The sequence below is a fragment of the Ochotona curzoniae genome, unplaced genomic scaffold (genome assembly GCF_017591425.1).
Source record: "Ochotona curzoniae isolate NIBS_2020 unplaced genomic scaffold, NIBS_Ocur_1.0 contig_517, whole genome shotgun sequence".
Lineage (NCBI taxonomy): Eukaryota > Metazoa > Chordata > Mammalia > Lagomorpha > Ochotonidae > Ochotona > Ochotona curzoniae.
This window is the reverse complement of record NW_024466454.1, coordinates 8,920,669-8,935,640: the sequence shown is the minus strand read 5'-3', so window position 1 is coordinate 8,935,640 and position 14,972 is coordinate 8,920,669. Positions and strand designations below refer to the sequence as shown.

General features: G+C 39.7%; 2 protein-coding genes across 2 annotated transcripts; both read left to right on the top strand.

Moving 5' to 3' along the window:
- Nucleotides 1–2,784: 2,784 nt before the first annotated feature.
- Nucleotides 2,785–10,179, top strand: ZNF215 (zinc finger protein 215). Its single transcript, XM_040989023.1, has 5 exons — nucleotides 2,785–2,842; nucleotides 4,442–4,954; nucleotides 6,572–6,657; nucleotides 7,402–7,534; nucleotides 9,317–10,179. The coding sequence occupies exons 1-5, from the start codon at nucleotides 2,785–2,787 to the stop codon at nucleotides 10,177–10,179; spliced, it is 1,653 nt and encodes a 550-aa protein (XP_040844957.1).
- Nucleotides 10,180–13,190: 3,011 nt separating this feature from the next.
- On the top strand, nucleotides 13,191–14,431 carry LOC121162183 (zinc finger protein 215-like). Its single transcript, XM_040989022.1, has 2 exons — nucleotides 13,191–14,040; nucleotides 14,399–14,431. The coding sequence occupies exons 1-2, from the start codon at nucleotides 13,191–13,193 to the stop codon at nucleotides 14,425–14,427; spliced, it is 879 nt and encodes a 292-aa protein (XP_040844956.1). The 3' UTR covers nucleotides 14,428–14,431.
- The last annotated feature ends 541 nt before the right edge of the window (nucleotides 14,432–14,972 follow it).

The window sequence follows — 14,972 nt, the reverse complement described above, 5'->3', positions numbered from 1 at the left end:
AGATGTGGTGAAGACAATATAAAGTTTAGTTTTTAATGTGAGTTAAAATATTCCTTTGAATTACTTTATAAAAATGAATGCAGTTTTTAGAGACTTTTGAGAAATCAACACGGACATATCTTACAGTTTGAAATGGCTCAAGTTTGTTGATATCTATGTCCCACTCATTCTCTCTCTGTCTGTTTCTGTCTCTCTGTGTCTCTGTCTCTTTCCCCGCTCCATTAAAAGCAACTCTGGGTACCACAATATTCTTAAGGATAAAACAGTTATGTGGCAACTCTTTGAAGTCTATGTTGAGAGAGGCAGGAAACACATGACAAAGTGATACACAGGAAATGAATGTGATTTTCAAAAGAGATGTATAAATGACATAAGGGTTATATCAGAGAGTACCAAATTAAGATTAAACACTCACTTGAAGCTGTATTAAAGAAAGATCTATTTTAGGGAAGTGATAGGGCAGAAATTAGTTTTTGGCAAATAAAGTACAAAGGCTACAAAGGCAAAGAAAGGAAAATGAGCAGAATAAACTTTTTAATGCAAAGTTGTCTGGTGGAAAAAATAAAGCTTTTCTTGGACTTGGAGTGAGAAAAATATCCTAGGTACAGGCTGTGGGTTGGTTGTACAATACTGTGAGGATGCTAAACATATTGAATTGCAAACTTCAAGTAGATGAATCTCATAGTGTGACAACTATTTCAATAAAGATGTCTTCAAAAATTACCTTAGAGCATCAATTCCTTCTACCCACTAATCGCCACAAATTTTACATGCCTAACACCAAATATCTCTTTTTAAAAAGTGATTTAATTATCTGTATCTGAAAGAGTTATAGAAAGAAGGAGAAAGAGAAAAGAGAGAAAGATCTTGCACCCTCCAGTTCACTCACCAAAATGACTACAGTGGTTGAGCTGAGCGGATCTGAAGCCAGGAGTCTCTTCCAGGGCTCTCCCATGTGGGTGGTGGGTGCCAGGCTCTGTGCTTTCCTAGACCATAAGCAGGGGTCTGGATAAGAAGTGGAGTTGCAGGGATTGAGCCAGTGCCCACAAGGAACGCAGGCCCCACAGGCCAGACCCTCCCCAGACTTTTCTCCGGTCCAAAGAATACATTTAAATGCCTGGTGATGCTTCTTAGATACCGAAGTATCTTACTCAATAAGGCAACTACGAGCTCACGTTCTGCAGCATGCTTTAAAAACAAATGACTTTGGGCCCGGCTGCGTGGCCTAGTGGCTAAAGTCCTCACCTTGAACGCGCCGGGATCCCATATGGGCGCCCGTTCTAATCCCGGAAGCTACACTTCCCATCCAGTCGAGGACTGCCCAAAGCCTTGGGACCCTGCACCCGTGTGGGATACCCGGAAGAAGTTCCTGGATCCTGGCCTCGGATCGGCATAGCATCGGCCGTTGTGCTCCCTTGGGGAGTGAATCATTGGACGGAAGATCTTCCTCTCTGTCTCTCCTCCTCTCTGTGTATCTGCCTTTCCAATAAATAAATAAATCTTTTTTAAAAAATGACTTTGTGAATCCACAAAGGAACATAGAACCTGCAATCCACAAGATTACGTATCTTGTCAAAATTATATCAATGTTTTTGCTTCCAGGTATTTGAGGAATGGGGCCTGAAAAGATTTTGTCCGATTTTCCTGTTGGGTTTCATGATAGATCCAGGCTTTGAGGTCCCCTATGAGCCTGGTCCCTAAGGGTGGCAAGTCCATGGATAGGCGAGGCTAGCGGTGGGGGCTGGACTTGAAAGGCCCCCACCCACTCCACAGCTCCACCCTCAGGGACTTAGGCGGTTAACGAGCGTGTACTGTGCCCAAAGCCAGGCTCCAGCGTTTGAGGTCCGCGTGCTGACCCATTTCCCGACGGTTACCAACGCCACCTCCTCTGAGCCTCCGCAACTGGCTCAGTTTTGAATTGACAGGAGCATTACCAGCAAGCACCTCTGGACTCAGAGAGAACCGAGGCTACACTGCGTTGGAGTTGGGACCCGTGCTGAGACTCAGCGCGTTTAAGGTCCCCCCAGTGCCAGCCCTGCCCTGGGCAGCGTGGGTCCAGGACCTCAGGGAGGGCGCAGAGCCGCGGGTACAAGGTAGCCCGGATCGGGACTGAGTGCTGCTCACCACGGATTTCACTGGATACTCTGTGCTTTTTGTTCTGGACTACTGACAGCTGGTTGGGGGTTTGCCAGGGTGAACTGGCCCAATCAACTGGGAAAGAAAGTGGAGGTTCCTTCGGTTATCTCCTTCCTGCCTTGCTTTTCCAGCCATTCCCAGCTACCTTCCTACAACAGATAACTTGCTTTAGACAGTCTTTTGTAGCTGAGGTAATCTCTGAAGACTTTTCTACCTTGTGACCTGTTTGATTTAAAACAACCCTTTCCACTAATACTGCCTTTCCTGCACCATTTGCAACTGCTCAGCTTCCTTAAAACCTGAAAGTCCATCGAAAGTGCGGGGTGTGTTAATCTGTTGAATTAATGAATTAATCTGTTCCTTTCACCTGTGTGGTTCTGGTCCTGCCCTTGCAATCCCACTGCCTTAACTACCCCGTGTTCAGCACCAGTGCCTTAGGGTGAATTGAAAGGTTCTTGGCTTAGTTTAATTTCTGTGTTCAGTCACAGGCCGTTTAAGCAACTCCATCAAAGCCATGCCTTGGATTGGCTATCAGAATTGTTTCTTCGAAATCTTAAATGAAGTACAGACGTCTGAATTAAATGTGCCACTAGATGGCAGTGACTGGCAACATTGCCTCCAGACGTTTCCAAATTTTCCTATGGGAAAATGTTCCCTGGCTGGAAACTGCTGTCCTTTAAGGCTTGTGATAAAAATGACTGCAAAGGTAAACTGCATTTGCATTGGGAGAACTAAACAGAAAGCATTGCCTGCACATCTTTGAATATAATGTCTCTGACATACTCGTTGGGCGACCCTGAGCCCTGTGCTGAGGGAGTTTTCCCATGGATACTAGCTCCTGTGGACAGGCTTTTCCATCAGGGTTCTTCTGTGTGGGTCTCAACTCTTCTTAAGACTCCCATTGAATAGAAATACCTGTTACTCTTCCACCATGCTTCTGAGTAAATTGCTGCCAGATTTGATGCACAATTGCTTGTGACTCTGAGTGTTTACTTGAGCCTTATAAGTCCTAACAAATGACAACTTTTGTGGCCTGGGAATATACTTTGCCATTGATCTACAATGATGAAATAGTTCATGTATCATTAATATAGTTTTATATTTTTGGTCATTTCTGATAATATTGTCAGTTTATTCAATTTATATCATTTTATGGGTGCTTTAATGAGAATTTGGAAAGAAATTTTCCGTGCATGTGCAATATGAAGTGTTAATAATCTGGGCAGTCTGCTAAAATATTTGTTTTGCTTAGTTGTAAAGCAAAATGGTTACTTGGCACACGTGCAGTTAAATCATGAATTTTTTTTTTTAATCAAAAGGCTGTTTCCTTTAATACTTGTTTTTGGATATCTGGTTTTTAGTTTCTCTGGAGTTTTATGGGGAAAGATTATTTGAAGAAAGAAAAGCACATTTTTTTCTAAGAAGGAGAACACACATGGAAAGTCAGGAGCCACCTTACGGCACAGTGCATTAAGTCACCACCTTCAATGTCAGCATCCTGTTTGAATGCCAGTTCAAGATATGGCTGCTAATGATATGGCTTGCTAAAGAGCCTGGGAAGGTAATGGAAAGGGGGCTGAGTGAGTGAGCCTTTGCCAGTCATGGGGAGATCCAGATGGAGTCCAGTATCCTGGCCTCAAGTAGCAAGTCCCAGTCATTGTGGTCATTTGTGGAGCGAATTAGCAGATGGGAGATTCTTTTCTCTCTGCCTCTCATTCTCTTTCTCTCTCCCTTTCTCCGTCTCCCCCTCTCTTCCATTCTTCCCCTTCTCCCTCTTTTTATTCTCCCTCCTTTCTTCCCTCTCCTCTCCTGCTGTAAGTTTTTTTTCCCCAAACTTTTTAAAAAATATTAATTCGTTTTTATTGGAAGAGTAGATATACAGAGAGAATTAGATACAGAGAGAAACATCTGCTGGTTCACTCCCCAAGTGGCCACAACTACCAAAGCTGAGCTAATCCAGATCCAGGAGCCAAGAGTTTCTTCTGGATCTACCATGCATGAAAATGATCTGAAGGCTTTGGGCCGTCCTTGACTGCTTTCCTAGGCCACAAGCAGGAAGCTAGATGGGAAGTGGAGCAGCCAGGAAACAAACTGGTGCCCAACGAAATCACAGCAGTTTTAAGACGAGGGTTTAGCCACTAGGCTATCATGTTGGGCCCTATAGGACTCTAAGTAAATAAACAGTTTTTTTTTTTAATTGAAAGCAAATCTATACATTTTTCTTAGGAAATCTAAAAATATTATTTATGCTATTTTATCTTTTAACACTATGCTAATGCATGTTTATTTGATTTTTTTTTTTCAGTTTGTTGGGTAACTAGCAATACTGTGCTGTTTGCATGCCCAGGGCAGCCTGGGAAGCACAGGAATTTTCTACTAAGATGGATTTGTACTGTGGTGGAAGTTTTCTTTAGGAAAGTGCAGCTTCTGAACCAGTTGATGGCTACCGCTGAGCCTCAGAGCCTCACTCTTCAGGAACAGAATGAGACCCCGACAGCAGAAGTGCTTTGGCAACGGGAAACTATCTCTGTCACAGCAACTCATGACTCTGAGGCATCCCGTCAGAGGTTCAGGAATTTCCAGTATTTGGAGATGTGTGAACCCCATGAAACCCTGAGTCAACTCTGGAAGCTCTGTCTTCAGTGGCTGCGACCAGAGATTCATACCAAGGAGCAGATTCTGAAACTGTTGGTGGTAGAGCAGTTCCTAACAATTGTTCCTGAAGAGGTTAAGACTTGGGTCAATATACAGCGCCCAGAGAACAGCAACGATGTGCTTACCCTCATTGAAGATGTGACTGAAATACTAAAAAATGAAGGTAAGAATGTAGAATATTCGGATAGCTGAGCCTTCACACATACAGAGAAGTGTTCTTTGTTGAGTGCTGAGAATATCTTGTGCCAGACTTTGAAAGACTGCATTTCTTTTAGGAAGCTTGACATTTATTTTATAGATAATGGAAATAGAGTGGAGAGAGTGAGTAACCCATTTTCATTTGCCTTTTAAGCAAGTGTATTTTTATTTGAAAGGCAGATTTTACAGAGAGAGAAGGAGAGACAGAGAGAGAGGTCTTCCATTTGCTGGTTCATTCCCAACTGGCCACAAGGTCCAGGGCTGAGCTGATTCGATTCCAGGAGCCAGGAATGTCTTCTCGACTTCCCATCTGGTTCAGGGACCCAAGGACTTGGGCCATCCTGTGCTGTTTTTCCTGTCTATAAGTAGGGAGCCATACTGAAAGTGGAACAGCTGGAAGATGAACTGGTGTCCACATAGGATGCCAGGCTAGCAGGCAGAGAATTAGCCTGATGAGGCATCACACTGGCCTCTCATTTGTCTTTTCAAAATACCAAAGTGGCATCACCTTGCGGCAGGGATTGGCAGACTAAGACCTACACAACCAAATCTGTTTGTCTCCATTTTCTCCATGGTGGCTCCCATGTGATGTCCCCAGAGCTGAGTAATTATAGCATACACTGTATTGTCTGCAAAACCTAATATATTTACTGTCTGACCCTTTACAGAAAAAGATAACCAAGTCTTCAATAGACTAGTAATAAATAACCAAGTCTTATTAATAGACTAGTAATAAAATTACAAATAAGACAGCATTAAGAATAGGGAAGCATCGAGAAAAGTTTGAATATAAAGGAATTACCACATACAAGTATAAGATGTTTACAGAATAAAGGTTGAAGTAAATTCACATATTCTGGCTTATATGAATGGAACAAAAGTAGCAAATTTTGCTTGACTGGGTGGCATGGGAAGAATAATAAATTACATACATTACTTGATGAATTTGAGGTCTTTTTGACACATCCACAGTGAAGGAACTGTGTGTTGGGGGAGGAGTGGTGGTGGTTAATAATTTGGATAAAGTTAGGTGTGGTTTTAACATTCAGAAAGAGAACATTGAAGTGAAAGCAGAAGTAGGTCCTTAAGTACTACCAATATTTAAGATCTAAATCTCACTGCTAGTTATAGGACATGCTCATACAAAAGATAAAGGAACATGCTAAACTATATCATAATTTTACCATTAATAAAATCCAACTGTGGGAAGCTTCATGACATCCTCCTCCCTGCTCTAAGCCCTCACTATAAGGGAGCAGGGAGGAGGATGGCAGAAGGACTTAAAAGATGAAGAGGAACTGTCAGACTATCATATAAATATATGGACATTTACTACACCGAACAATTGATATTTTGGCAAGGAATTATTGAAAACAAGGATTGTATTGGTATTGTGATAAGATTTAGTCCTTATCTAAATGTAAAATAAATGGACAGCACTGCGGTATAGAGGATTAGGCTGCAACCTGTGATGCTGGCATCATTTTTCTCAGCATTCTACGGATGATTTCTCTGAATGACATGTTCAAAGTTAGTTTTCGGTAAAGTTTGTCTCCCTGTTATTTTTCCTCACCTTCTTCAGAGATTCCCTGCAAGGACTCTGTCCTCCAGAAGCGGATCATCAAGAAAGAAAGCATGGAAGCTGACTCGCTCACAGGCGAGCCCCAGGTGAGTTAGGATGATCCTACTCTTTGATGGACACATATGCTCCTTTTAAACATGACCTGCTTTTCACTTTTCTGTGTTTGAACTGTCACTTAATAACAGATACTTTACAATGCCTCATGTACTAGGCACTTCTGAGGGCTGAGAATATTATTCATAATTAAAATCCCCACTTTCCATTTACTACATTCCAGTAGAGGTATGCATGGAAATAAGATAACTACAGACAATAATAATTACTACAATAAAAGAAACATAATGCACTAAGGACAAATTAGAAAGGGAGGCTGCTTTGAAAAATGAGGCCATCAAGCCTCCTTGACATATTGACAATGAAATAAGAGATATGAATAATAGCAGAAATCACCAAAGGCCATCTTCTACCTCTTCTTCCTACACTATCCCTTTAATCTACCTAATACTCTTTCTATTCTGAATAACTTGCATGTAAATTCTTTGTACTCTAATGTATACAGATATTGCAAATCATCCTTTTCTCCTCAAAGTGTGTACTAATATAGAATAAAGTCTGTATTTAATTTACTCTTTGCAACTCTCAAAACGTGTATATTTCTGTGTTATGTGTGTGTAGTATCAAGTTGATTGGACCTTAATACAACTTGCTCTTCATTACTCAGAACCATAAACACTCTCTTATCAGTTTCTTATAGATTCTGACTCCTAACTTATTCTTTATAAAATCATCCCTTATGTGATAATGTGTTTGGGAGTGACCTTGTGTTTTAGGAGCCATTGACATTCAAAGATGTGGTTGTGGAATTCAGCAAGGAAGAATGGAAGCAGCTAGACTCTGCTGGAAAGAACTTGTACAGGGACGTGATGCTGGAAAATTACAGGAACCTAAATTCACTGCATAAAGGTAGTATCTGTAGATTCACAGAAACTGTATTTTGTTAGCTTCTTCCTCTACTGTTCGTTCGGATCTATAGTACTAGTGTTCATTTGTCGGGGGGGTGGTTCGGTTTTTACATATCCTGTGACCATTGTAGCAAAGATTTTCCTAGTGTCTGTACCTGAAGTGTTAAAATCATTTTATTTTTTTTTTAAAGAAGATGATGATGATTTAGGGCTCAGCTTGATGGCTTACTGGCTGAACCCATGCCTTGTACACCCAGGATCCCACAAGGGCACTGGATCATGTTCTGGCTGCACCACTTCCCATCCAGTTCGCTGCTTATGGCCTGGAAAAGCAACAGAGGATGTTCCAAAGCCTTGTGACCCACAACTGCATGGGAGACCAAGAAGAAGCCCCTGCCTTTGGCTTCAGATCAGCTCAGCTCTGGCCATGGCAGGCCCTTCAGTAGTGAACCAGCAGACAGTTCTGTCCCTCTGTATTGCCTTCTATTTGTAAAATCCGCCTTTCACTAAAAATAAAAAAAAATCTTCAGATAATAAGAGACAATGCTTATACACTTATATTGGAAATATAGATCTCATTCATTGAGAAAAGCAGAGACAGAAATTATAAAATAATGGATGTGAAAATCAAGCAAAACTGAGTTTTACAAATATGAGAACAACAAAATTTACATGGGAAAAAAGCAGTTAGCAAATTTTGCTGTTGAAAATCAGTACTCAGGGCCCAAAGGCGTGGCTTAGTGGCTAAAGTCCTTGCCTTAAATGTGCCAGGATCCCATATGGGTGCCAGCTCCACTTCCCATCCAGCTCCCTGCTTGTGGCATGAGAAAGCAGTCTAGGATGGCCCAAAGCCTTGGGACCCTGCACCCATGTGGGAGACTCAGGAGACTCCTGGCTCCCGGCTCTTGGCTTCAGTTCGGCATAGCACCGGCCCCTGTGCTCACTTGGGGAGTGAATCATCAACAGATGTTCTTCCTCTCTATCTCTCCTCCTCTCTGTATATCTGACTTTGTAATTAAAAAAAAAAAACTTAAAAAAAAAGAAAATCAGTACTCAAGCAATTATTGCTTTAGTTATTGCTTCTGAAATATATTCTGAAACAGAGTGCATATATGTAACATATATATGCATATATATATATAACAAATATATAACTCCCACTATATAACTCACGGTATATAACTTATCACTAATGTTTCAATATTTATTTATTCGAAGGGAAAGAGTTTTGAGAGACAGGGAAATACAGAGGTCTCCCACCTTCTGGTTCACTACTCAGTTGGCTGGGCTGTAGTGGCCAGAACTGAGCCATCCAAAGGCAGGAGCCAGAAGCTTCCTCCGGGTCTGTCACATGCATGCAGGGACACCCCCCAATTGCCCTCCCCAAATTACATTAGCAAGCAGCTTGATAAGAAGTACAACAATTAAGATTCCAACCAGCACCAGTTTGGGATGCCGCTCTACCCACTACACCACAACACTGGCCACAAACTGGTGATGTCTTGAACTACACTCTCCATTCCTGAACATACGTTGATGTTTTATTCAGAGCCCTTCTCGATCTCCTTAATGTTTCTAAATGGGTCTAATTGAGTTTTATGATTTCCTAACCTCCCTTAACACTTCTGTGCCTTTTACCTATGTCTCCTTTTCAAACCTTGCCTCACATTTCCATGTTGTACTTTAAGACCTGTGATAAGTGTATATAACCTTACATTACTTAGTCTCCAATTCCCAGTTAAGCTATTTCTCATAGTTCATGTAGATTTTCATTTCTTTTTAGACATGGAGGCCGTTCCAGAAGATGAACATTTAGTTCCAAATCAGAGAGTTTCTGGAGAAGAGTCACCTGGACTAAATGTGACAAAGCTTACCAAGCCTGCACAGCCTTCCTTGGTTATTTGGAGCAATGAGGACTCATTACATTGGAACCAGAACAAACAGGATATAATTTTGCCACAAGAACCTTTCATCTGTGAATCTGATTGTGATGAAAAAAAGGGAAGCTTTAGTGTTAAGTCAGTTAACTCTATCTGTGAAATACAAGAGGGAATTCCTGTAAGAAATAGATGCCCAAAGGAAGTAAAGGTTAAAACTAACTTGAAGGTTAACTTAGGTTCAGGAGATAGGCAGTATTCAGAGCCTAATAACTGTGGAAATGTCTTGAGCCCATGTACAACTACTCCTCATTGGCGTAATAAGAGTCATAATGCAGTGAATTCTTACTATTGTTACCAATGTGGAAAAGCCTTTAGCCAGAGTTCATCCCGTAATCGACATCAGATCATTCACACAGGAGAGAAACCCTATGAATGTAGTGAGTGTGGGAAGTTCTTCAACCAACGTGCAAACCTTTCTAAGCATCAAAAAATTCACTCTGCAGCAAAGGTTTGCCAAAGCAAGAAATGTGGGAAAGCCTTTGAGAAGAGTGTAGATCACAACAGAAATGCAAGACTGTGTTCTGGAGGTAATCGGTATGAATGTGTGGACTGTGGAAAATGCTTCAAGTACAGCTCCTTCCTTATTCGACACCAGTTAATTTATACAGGAGAAAAGCCATTCACCTGTCAGGAATGTAAGAAAACTTTCTACAGCCATTCGAATCTTCATAAGCATCAGAAACTTCACACTCAAGGTAAACCCTGACACAGAAGAAATATGGGATATGTTATTATCTGTTTCAGTTAATGTTCATGGAAATTATAGTTTCTACATCACATGTAGCATTCCCTCATAGACATAGCATATAAATATATCTTACCACTGATGGGTGTCCAGAATGTGCTAGTAATTGACATGTGTCTGATCACTTTCTTCAGATACATTTTCATATCAAAGCATGTAAATATATTTACCCATCTTGAAATATAAGATTATGTAGGCAATTAATGCTCTTAAGAATTTTAATATCACTCCAGCAAACACTGCATATTTTTCTTGAATTATTCACTCATTTTTAAAATTTTTTGAGGTTTTAAAATATTTATTACAAAGATTAGGAATTTGCAGACTCACGTAGGCCTCTGATTACAAAGAAGGGCCGATGGGAATGGGGGAAGTGATAAGATCAGGGGTAGATGGCCCAAGACCTTGGGTGGTTGCAAAAGTTGGGAGACCCAGAAGAAGCTCTTGGTTCCCGGTTTTGGAACAGTCCATCTTTGCCTGTTGCAAACATTTATGGAGGAAAGCAGCAGATAGAAGATTTCTCTGTCTCTCTATGCAACTCTTTCAAGAAAAATAGATAAATACATTAAAAAAAACAAACAAACTGAAAGTGATCTTAAAACCAGGTACGAGAAAATGACATAAAACTGTACAAATATAAGAACAACAAAATCTAGGTAGGAAAAAGCAGTTAGGAAGTTTGCTGTTGAATAAACAGTCCTCAAGCAATTACTGTTTAAGTTATTGCTTCTGACAAATTACTCTGAAACAGAGTTACTGAAAAGCATGATTATTCATCAGTGTTTAAATTTTGTGAATTCTTTAGGCATTTTATGCTCCATATGATGTTGACCAGAATGCAGTGTGTCAGGGGCTTGAATGAGACACAAGGCCCAAAATGGTAAATTGCTTAACTGGAAGATGATGCTAGCTTCCCCTGGGAACTTAACCTGGTCCTGTTGGTCAGAGCATTTATATGTGGCACTCCCTTAAGGCTTAGGCTTCCCATAGCAAGGTGGTCAGATCCTAAAAAGAAACATCCTGAGAGGAAACTGAAATTGTCATTATACAGCCTTGAAAGTGGTATTGTGTCTCTCTCCCCTGTCCTGTTGACTAGGTAGAAAAATAAACTTTAGTTCGGTCTGGAAATAGTCACAAAGAATCTACAGGCATAGTATATCCACTAAACACAGATTATCTGTGCTCTTGGCCTTGTATAACATCTGAGAATTTACTGTTCTCTAACAGTGCAAAAGTCTCATCTCATGGTACAAGCAAGGTTGAATTCCAGGATCTTCCTATCTGAAGTAGGTACCAGGCTTAGAATAGTTTCCCTTTTCTCTCACTTCTCCTTCTTGACAGTGAATTAAAGCAACAAGGTTATCCACCCAAACACCTGTTATACATATCCTGAGTCAGGGAAACTGTATACCTCTGTTAAACTGACATATTCATAGACTTTGCCCAAGAAATTCTGATTTAGTATTTGAGCTCCCAGTTAGAGTGCTATAGTACCAAATGATAATCTCTGCAAGAAATTAGACAAACCCAGGAGGAACTGATCTATATTCAACAAAGCTTGAGTTAACATTGCAGCTGGTTTGAGATAAAAGAAACTTTATGAAATAATGTTACCTAAGCACTAGTTAAGGAGATATAACTACACAAGTTATTCAAGATTTCTTCATGGACTTTATTATAAATCAGAGGAGCAATGTTTTATTGAACAAAATGAAGACAAAATAGATGATAATTTATTTCCTACTAAGTTGGAATAAAGTAAGATAACCAAGTGGAGATGTTATAGAAACTAGCCAAAATAAAGGGCAGTAATACACGAGTGCCAACCTGAAGATGTCATTTGCCTACTAGTGAAGTAGAGGGGATAAAATCATTAGGAATGCTTAAAGTTGAATGCAAAAGAATACAGAGGTCAATAAAATTTAAATTTTAAAAAATTGTTAGCATATATAAGACAATGGAATTTTGAGAAGGGAAATAACATTACTAAGTATAACAGGGACATCGAAGACATTAGAATAGAAGCGAATTCAGCCTTATCAAAATATAAAATGTTTTATAGTTCTAAGAAGTAAGTTGAAAAAAAAAGCATAAAAAGTAATTATGTTATAATTAGGAGATATTTTGAGCTCAGAGATAGTATTCAAGTTTAGAGGAAGTAATTGCTGTTGTAAAATTAGGGTCACCAAGATATAAAGTTTGCTTTTAGCAGATTAACTTATGATGTAAGGAAAAATAGAAGTTTCTTAAATTTAGGATTACATTGACTATTTCAGAAAGGGAAGTTTCTTATTGATAGACTACGGGAGAAAAGATCAAGATGCCATAAATGGATGATAAATATAACTTTGACAGACCAGTGATAAACAAATGAAAATTATGTTTCAATATTTATTTATTCGAAGGGAAAGAGTTTTGAGAGACAGGGAAATACAGAGGTCTCCCACCTTCTGGTTCACTACTCAGTTGGCTGGGCTGTAGTGGCCAGAACTGAGCCATCCAAAGCCAGGAACCAGAAGCTTCCTCTGGGTCTGTCACATGCATGCAGGGACACCCCCCAATTGCCCTCCCCAAATTACATTAGCAAGCAGCTTGATAAGAAGTACAACAATTAAGATTCCAACCAGCACCAGTTTGGGATGCCGCTCTACCCACTACACCACAACACTGGCCACAAACTGGTGATGTCTTGAACTACACTCTCCATTCCTGAACATACGTTGATGTTTTACTCAGAGCCCTTCTCGATCTCCTTAATGTTTCTAAATGGGTCTAATTGAGTTTTATGATTTCCTAACCTCCCTTAACACTTCTGTGCCTTTTACCTATGTCTCCTTTTCAAACCTTGCCTCACATTTCCATGTTGTACTTTAAGACCTGTGATAAGTGTATATAACCTTACATTACTTAGTCTCCAATTCCCAGTTAAGCTATTTCTCATAGTTCATGTAGATTTTCATTTCTTTTTAGACATGGAGGCTGTTCCAGAAGATGAACATTTAGTTCCAAATCAGAGAGTTTCTGGAGAAGAGTCACCTGGACTAAATGTGACAAAGCTTACCAAGCCTGCACAGCCTTCCTTGGTTATTTGGAGCAATGAGGACTCATTACATTGGAACCAGAACAAACAGGATATAATTTTGCCACAAGAACCTTTCATCTGTGAATCTGATTGTGATGAAAAAAAGGGAAGCTTTAGTGTTAAGTCAGTTAACTCTATCTGTGAAATACAAGAGGGAATTCCTGTAAGAAATAGATGCCCAAAGGAAGTAAAGGTTAAAACTAACTTGAAGGTTAACTTAGGTTCAGGAGATAGGCAGTATTCAGAGCCTGATAACTGTGGAAATGTCTTGAGCCCATGTACAACTACTCCTCATTGGCGTAATAAGAGTCATAATGCAGTGAATTCTTACTATTGTTACCAATGTGGAAAAGCCTTTAGCCAGAGTTCATCCCGTAATCGACATCAGATCATTCACACAGGAGAGAAACCCTATGAATGTAGTGAGTGTGGGAAGTTCTTCAACCAACGTGCAAACCTTTCTAAGCATCAAAAAATTCACTCTGCAGCAAAGGTTTGCCAAAGCAAGAAATGTGGGAAAGCCTTTGAGAAGAGTGTAGATCATAACAGAAATGCAAGACTGTGTTCTGGAGGTAATCGGTATGAATGTGTGGACTGTGGAAAATGCTTCAAGTACAGCTCCTTCCTTATTCGACACCAGTTGATTCATACAGGAGAAAAGCCATTCACCTGTCAGGAATGTAAGAAAACTTTCTACAGCCATTCGAATCTTCGTAAGCATCAGAAACTTCACACTCAAGGTAAACCCTGACACAGAAGAAATATGGGATCACCTTCTATCAGAGTGCCGAATTCATTAGCATTTGTGAATTTTTGTTGTACGGTAGCACATGAATATAGTATTAACAAGAAAATAATTGTTAGATTTTATTTTGTTATGGTATGTCAATTAATATTGGAGAAACGTTTGTTTTTATGTATTTTTTGAGGGAGCTGTTTTTGGTCTTTCAAATGAAGCAAAGAATTTTTCACTTACCCATAATTTCACAAGTCTTTGTTTATCTTTTTTGATATCCATTACTTTCACATTTTTCTAGTTTATTGTAGGGATGTTTAGCATACTGTATTTACCTAATTTTTTGAAAATCAACATTATAGCTATGGGTTTGATGTTTAATAAAACTTAGTGAACATTAAAAGTTCTCAAGAAACCATGAGTTTATGAGAATGAGAGAAGAATTCTAATGGACTGACATGTCTGAGTTAATGGCAGAGACTACACTGATGGCCAGTTTCATCCATCCCTGACATCTCTGACTTTTCTGGTGCTGAATGTGGGTACAATATGGATGGAGTTGTCAACTGCCATTGTAGGTGGAGATGTTGTTAATGGATATGTATTTTTATAATCTGGTTTATTTAAAGTGTTTAGGGTATCCAACTGGATAGATATCCATAACCTTAAGGGTAGTGAATATCTGAGACATTATGGATTCAATAAAACGTCCTTATGCACTATGGACCAAAATTGCCTACTAAATAAAGTGACTCCTGAATCTCATGGGTTTCCTTGAGCCAAATAACATGTGCTAATCCACCCAGGAAAATTCATGCTAGACAAATTCCCAACAAGTGCTAATGGTAACTTTTATTCAAATATTATAGCCTATTCAAAAATAGAAAATTCATACTGGGTTAGACCTCCATTAATATTTGATAAGCACGCAAAATA